Genomic DNA, 5,979 nt, shown 5'->3' with positions numbered 1-5,979 from the left:
TGATGAAATGGTGTGAAAATGGGCCTTAGAAAAAATCTAATAGTTGCTTTCCATGCTTCGAGGCTAGTCTTTTCTGTTCCAACTAGTTTCTGAAACATGCATTTTCTAAACGTGCACACATTTCCTTCAATCAAAATCCTATATTAAAACAAAAATCTAAAAACAACAATTAACGTTGTTGAATTTCCGCTCTATTTGGAAAAATCTCCATCCGTGAAAACACTTAAACATTTTGTTCAAATGTTGAACAATTCCGCAGTCAAATTTTATCTGTTGCTTAAAACGTCATCTCTATTTTGTTCCGTCATTTACTTTTCCCTCTCCAAAATCCATTTTCCATATTCTCTGCTGAAAATAGTCAAAAATACAGATAAGAAGAGAAAAAAAAAATAGAAAAGGGGCACTTGAGTTTGGAATTTCATTTTTCACGCAGAGAAAAATTCAATATATACGAACCTTATCTCTTTGTTTCTGGTAATGGCAATGCGCCTACCTTCCGAACGGTGACTCATTTTACACGTGCATAAACTGCGTATACATACAGTAATAAAGAAACATGTGGACATAGGAAGATCGAAATTAACGAAACCTAACACTGGAACAATTTGAAGTTGATTTTTAAGTACAAAATGTGATTCATGTGGGTGAGTAAGCTTTCTGTGGCCGAAAACTACGTTCTAATAAATTAAATGGTTCCATTCCATCATTGCTTTATCTCCTGGATCGATTCATTCTTTAGCCGAAAATGAAGACCAAAATTTTCACCTTTTCTAAAAAGGAACCTAAAACCCAACGAGTTAGCCCAAACAATCCCCACCTATTTACACAAAATAAACATTATTTCTTTTTTCATAACCCGCTCAGCTTCATTGCCTGAACCCGAATCCCACCGCCTGAACCGGGAACTTAAACCCACACGTGTCCACCGGGTTCTGATACCCCTGCGTAAATTCGTTCTGAACAAACCACGGGTTATTGTTGTTTTGGCTTCTCACACCGCTTTGCACCTCTTCCTCCATCTTTTGCGGAAGTGTAGACTCCACGTGGCAGAACGTGGGGACATAAAGGTCATTGCACCCGCCGTAGTTCACCATCCCCTGTGTCTGCTCCTGCACCACTTGATTATTCCCCGAAACGAATTCACCCACCGAATTCAGAACCGCAGGATTGGCCCAATCCACCAACCCACCCGCACCCAGGTTCTGATGAATGCTCACCTTCTCCTCCTGCTGTGCCTGCATCGTACTGACACGTGGCATCGCAAAACATCGTTCGTCGATCGTCGGCAGCGATTCCAGAACGTCGTCCAGATGGGACGAAGACGACGACGACGAACCGTTGCTGTATTGAGTGTATTCCCTGCTCGAAACGACGCCGTTCTGCGCCGCCTTCTGTGCACTCGAGTTCTTCTTGTATATACGACACAGAACCCAATCGTCCAACTGCACCATCAATCAAACGCTCCAATCAATTAATGTGTAACAAGTACCATTAATAACATGTTTAAAGAGAACTTATTGCTCCATAAATCATCTATGGTTTCTCAATCTACTGCCACCTTTATTCAATTAACCAAAACGGAAAGTAAACTCGATTATGTACCTTGGTTCCGGTGGTCTTTCGGGAAGAGTCAAGGAGGCGATACTCGTGCATGATCCAATTGGTTTTGGTGCCTTTGGGAGCTTTGCCAACGTAAAAGACCAGAGCTTTTTTTATGCCAACTTTTCTACCCTCGGTGGTGATGATCTTGTCGGTTCCGGTGGCTTTCCAATACCCCGACCCGGCTACTCTGTTGGGTCGAGACCCGTTTGGGTACTTCCTGTCTCGAGGGCTGAAAAAGTACCACTCTTTCTCCCCGAAAATCGCCTTGCCTGAGAAATTAACAGCTCGTGTCAATTCAATATAGAACGACAAGGGAAAAAGCAAAAAAAAATAAAAAGAAAAAGAAAAGAAAAATTGTATTTACTTGGGAGAACCCATGGGTCGAACTTGTACAAATCAATTTCAGCAATGATTGGGAGAGAGAAATGGTGGCCGGCGACCTTGCGGCAGAGATACTGAACGAGAAGCTCCTCGTCGGTGGGGTAGAACCGAAAACCAGGGGGTAGACTCAACTGGGCAAGAGGGTCTTTCTCTGGAACTCCCATTTTCGAAAGCAATTCAATTGTCTCAGGATAAGAAAACAAAGAAAACCGATGAGGATGAAGTAGTGCAGAGGAAGATGTTTTGTTTTCTCTTTCCTTTCTTCTTCTTTTTTTTTTCTCAGAAACCGGTAGACATTGGTCGATATTTATAGCGTCACATGGGGTAAGATAAGTACGGTTATCTTTGTCTTACTGTTGGAGAGCGGGACCCACTTGAGTTACTCGCCTGTTGGACTTCACCACGTGTCTGGAACAAAAAGGCGTCCAGACAGTCGACCTTATCGGTTCCGATACGGTCGTGGTCGTTCGGTAGGTGCATTGCATGTAGCCGTAAAACTCAAAGTTTAAAAAAAAAATAAAAAATAAAAAATAAATAAAAGTACCTACTTTTCATTCGTGGTTAAAAGTAAAAGACAGAAAAATCCACACGGGATTGCGCCATTCCCGTGAAAGTTAAAAGCCTAAATCAGATTCATACAGCAAATGTAAGAGAATTTCTTCAATCAAGGAATTAAAAAAATAAAAAAGCTATCATGAATCTGATTTAATTGAGTGACACGTGTAAGTGATAGTGTTTCATGTTGAGTGTTCTAGAAGCGGAGTTGTGTGTCGTAGGCAGTATCCACTACGGTGTGTGTGAGATGAGAGCAGTGTTTTAAAAAAAAAAGTGCGAAATCATTTTTCACGCGCGAGTTTAAACCACGTCGGCAATGGCTAAAGAGAGGGTGCGGGAAGAGTGTACACGTGCGGGCACGTGTCCATGTGAGAGATAGATTGAGAGAGTTAGGCTGGACTTTTGTTACAACCGGTAACATAGAAAACGATAGCTCAAAGCAGCACAAAAGGTTCGTGCGGTGGTTGCTTCCACCTTTCGACACGTGTCCCCCTCTTCTTTTTTTTTCCTTTCCCTTTTGCCCTTTTTAATCTACCAATAATTTTTATTAATAAATTATTTATTTATTAACAACAATACGTGTTTCTTTCCTGATGAAACTCCGTTACAAGTATGAACATATAATTGGTATGTTGGTGTGGCTTAGCTTTCAAAGTATAGGGTCATTTTCGTAGAAAAGATAGGGTGGTGACGTGGCGGTGAAGGTCAAAATATTGTAAATTGTGGTATTATTTGTAATGCAATCGCGAGATTGTTCGTGATTGATTGGTGACGTATTAGAGTTTTGCGAACGTGTGTTGGAGATAGGGAAGGGAAGAAATTGTGATGGGCATGTTTTAGAGGTGTTGTGTGTTTGTCTAGTGAAGAAGATGTAGAAATGTGTAAGAAAAGGTAAGTGCGAGAAGAAAAAGATAATGTGACGTGGAGAGATTTACCAAGCATTATATATATATAGTATAAGCACACGATGGAGAAATTAATTGTGTGGTTGACAAATGATGTGAAAATGTTGAAGATTGGAGAAGGAGAGGCATTGTAGTCAATAGGGTGTTATTTTGAAGGTTTGTGATGGGAATTGGCCTTGTGCCACGTTTGGATTTCAAGTACAAGAGGTGGCTTTAGTTCAATGGGAACGTTCATTCAACCCACCCAACTAGCTTTTGCTTTTACAATTAATCTATTTCTATCTTAAGCGATTAATTAATTTCATTTTCTCTTAATTGCTTATAAGTCTTCTTCAAATTCAAACTTTGCTTCTCTTGCTTACTTTGTATTTTGCTAATTAACCATCGTTATTTTTTTTCCATGGCACCCTTTCTTACCGACTTCCTTTTTATGTTACTTGACTAGTATATATGGAAGGAAAATTCTTACGACTTCATAAAATTTCTACTTTTTACCAAAATCTTGGTCAATTGTTCTGTCGCATTTTCACTTTTTCTAGCACAAATTAAGGTTGTTTCTATTAACAACTAGTTTATGTTGTGCAGTAATTATAATAATTATTTTGCATGGTGACGTATTTGATGTGGTTTCAAAAGACAGGTTACATAGCTATAATATATATGTATATGTAAAAGAAAAAGTGTTTATTTTTATTTATTTTTCCATGTAGACAGGACTTGAGAATCGATATTGAATTGTAAAATGGGGTGATCATGTCAAACTTTACGTTTGTTAAATAAAATCACATGCATAAATGAAGTTCTTGGGCAAAGTCCAGAAAAGAGAAGAGGAAAACACGAGTGGTAGCTGTACTACTTCATTATTGTCAAATTTCTCTCGTTGACCAAAAAAATTGTCATGACTTTTCTCCTTCGTGGATCAACTTCAATATTCATAGTTATACAGCGATGAGTTAAGGTACTTTTTTCTAAGCAAGGAATATAATAAAAAGCAGTGACAAGTTAAGGAAACTTTCCAAAGTTTAATAATGTTTATGCCCAGTTGGGAATAAGATGTTTTGAACTTGAGAAACAGTTACTTCATTCTACATATTATACTGTGTTTCACGTGTTTTTTTTTCTGATTAAATATATTTTTAATATTAAATTTGAACATAAAATTAAAATTTGTTTTTATATTAAATTTTAATATAGTTTGACTTTTATATTTTAAAATTATATATATATATATATATATATATATATATATATATATATATATATTTTTAATTTAATTGTATGAAATTTTATATGTATATTTTAGATTAAATTTGTTTATATTATTTGACATATTTTAATTTAGATTACCCTTTAATAAATAGAATTATATTTATTTATTTTTAAATTTTAAAAATCAAAATATATAAAATTTTAAGATAAAAATAAATTTCGACATTAAATTTTAAAAACAAAAATATATTTAACATTAATTATCGACTTTAATCATTAAGTCAACTTATTTACATTTATCTTAGAACTACCATGTCAGATATTGGGAATTAAAATTTTGTGAACAAAAAGAAATGGAAGGAGAAGGTTCACATTTCCTAATTCTGAAAATAGACGAACTAGACTAACATGAATTTGACCTCAACGTTCACATGAAGTTTGGAGGGAAAAAATATATATCTTTTCAGTTTCAAACCTAAAAAGCATAACTTAATTCGAAGATTATTTATGGGTAGTTTGTTTAAATGTGTTTTTATACGGTGCTTTCAAAACGGATAATCTAGCTCGATCCAATTCAGTCCACTACGGGCTGGTTATTTAGTAAACTAACCCGATCCCACTCACTTATTAGTAAACTGAAAAAATTCGAATCCGGCTCGATCCACCACGGATTGGTGGATTAAACGGGTTGGCTCACTATTTCATTTAATTATAAGTTTTTTTTTTTAAAATAAAAAAAATTTAATTTTAATTCAAATATAAATAAATGTCACTCTAAAATGATATTAAACTCCAAAAATCAATTTAAAATAAAACAAAGTATCATACACTCCTAACGTAATCCAAAAACATGTACGAAAGACGAATAAATAAGTTTTTAATATTGATTATTTTTGTATCATGTGTCCATTTATAATATTAAAGTCTTGAATAGATAAATCTATATTATTTTTCTCTCTTGAAACATCTTCTTCTTTATCACCATCTACAATATAATAAAAAAAATGTTAACTAATAATTATGAAACATAAAATAATAAATAATTAAATTAAATTAGTTGGGTTGGTGAGCCAACTCGGCTCACTATAGGTTCAACCCGATGACCCGGGTTCTAAGTGAGCCGGATTGAAAACTAACCAGTATAAAAAAAATTATATTTTTTTTAAACACAACCCGACTCAAACATGTGAAGTTTTAAAAAAGAACGAGTAATTAGTCAATAAAATGCCAAATTGCATGATAGAGCTGTCAAAACGGGTAATTCGGCTGGATCCTGCCCGACCCACCACAAGTTGGTTACTTAGTGAGCCAATCCAACCCGGCTCAT

General features: G+C 35.5%; 1 protein-coding gene across 1 annotated transcript; it reads right to left on the bottom strand.

The window, feature by feature from the left end:
- Positions 1-520: 520 nt before the first annotated feature.
- LOC106765243 (NAC domain-containing protein 72) lies at positions 521-2,276 on the bottom strand. Its single transcript, XM_014649794.2, has 3 exons — positions 1,967-2,276; positions 1,603-1,871; positions 521-1,442 (listed from the first exon to the last, which is right to left on the bottom strand). The coding sequence occupies exons 1-3, from the start codon at positions 2,145-2,147 to the stop codon at positions 867-869; spliced, it is 1,026 nt and encodes a 341-aa protein (XP_014505280.1). The 5' UTR covers positions 2,148-2,276; the 3' UTR covers positions 521-866.
- Between the last annotated feature and the right edge of the window lie 3,703 nt (positions 2,277-5,979).

The sequence above is a fragment of the Vigna radiata genome, chromosome 6 (assembly GCF_000741045.1).
Source record: "Vigna radiata var. radiata cultivar VC1973A chromosome 6, Vradiata_ver6, whole genome shotgun sequence".
NCBI classification, from domain to species: domain Eukaryota; kingdom Viridiplantae; phylum Streptophyta; class Magnoliopsida; order Fabales; family Fabaceae; genus Vigna; species Vigna radiata.
The sequence above is the reverse complement of the archived record's forward strand: the minus strand, read 5'-3'. Positions and strand labels throughout refer to the sequence as shown.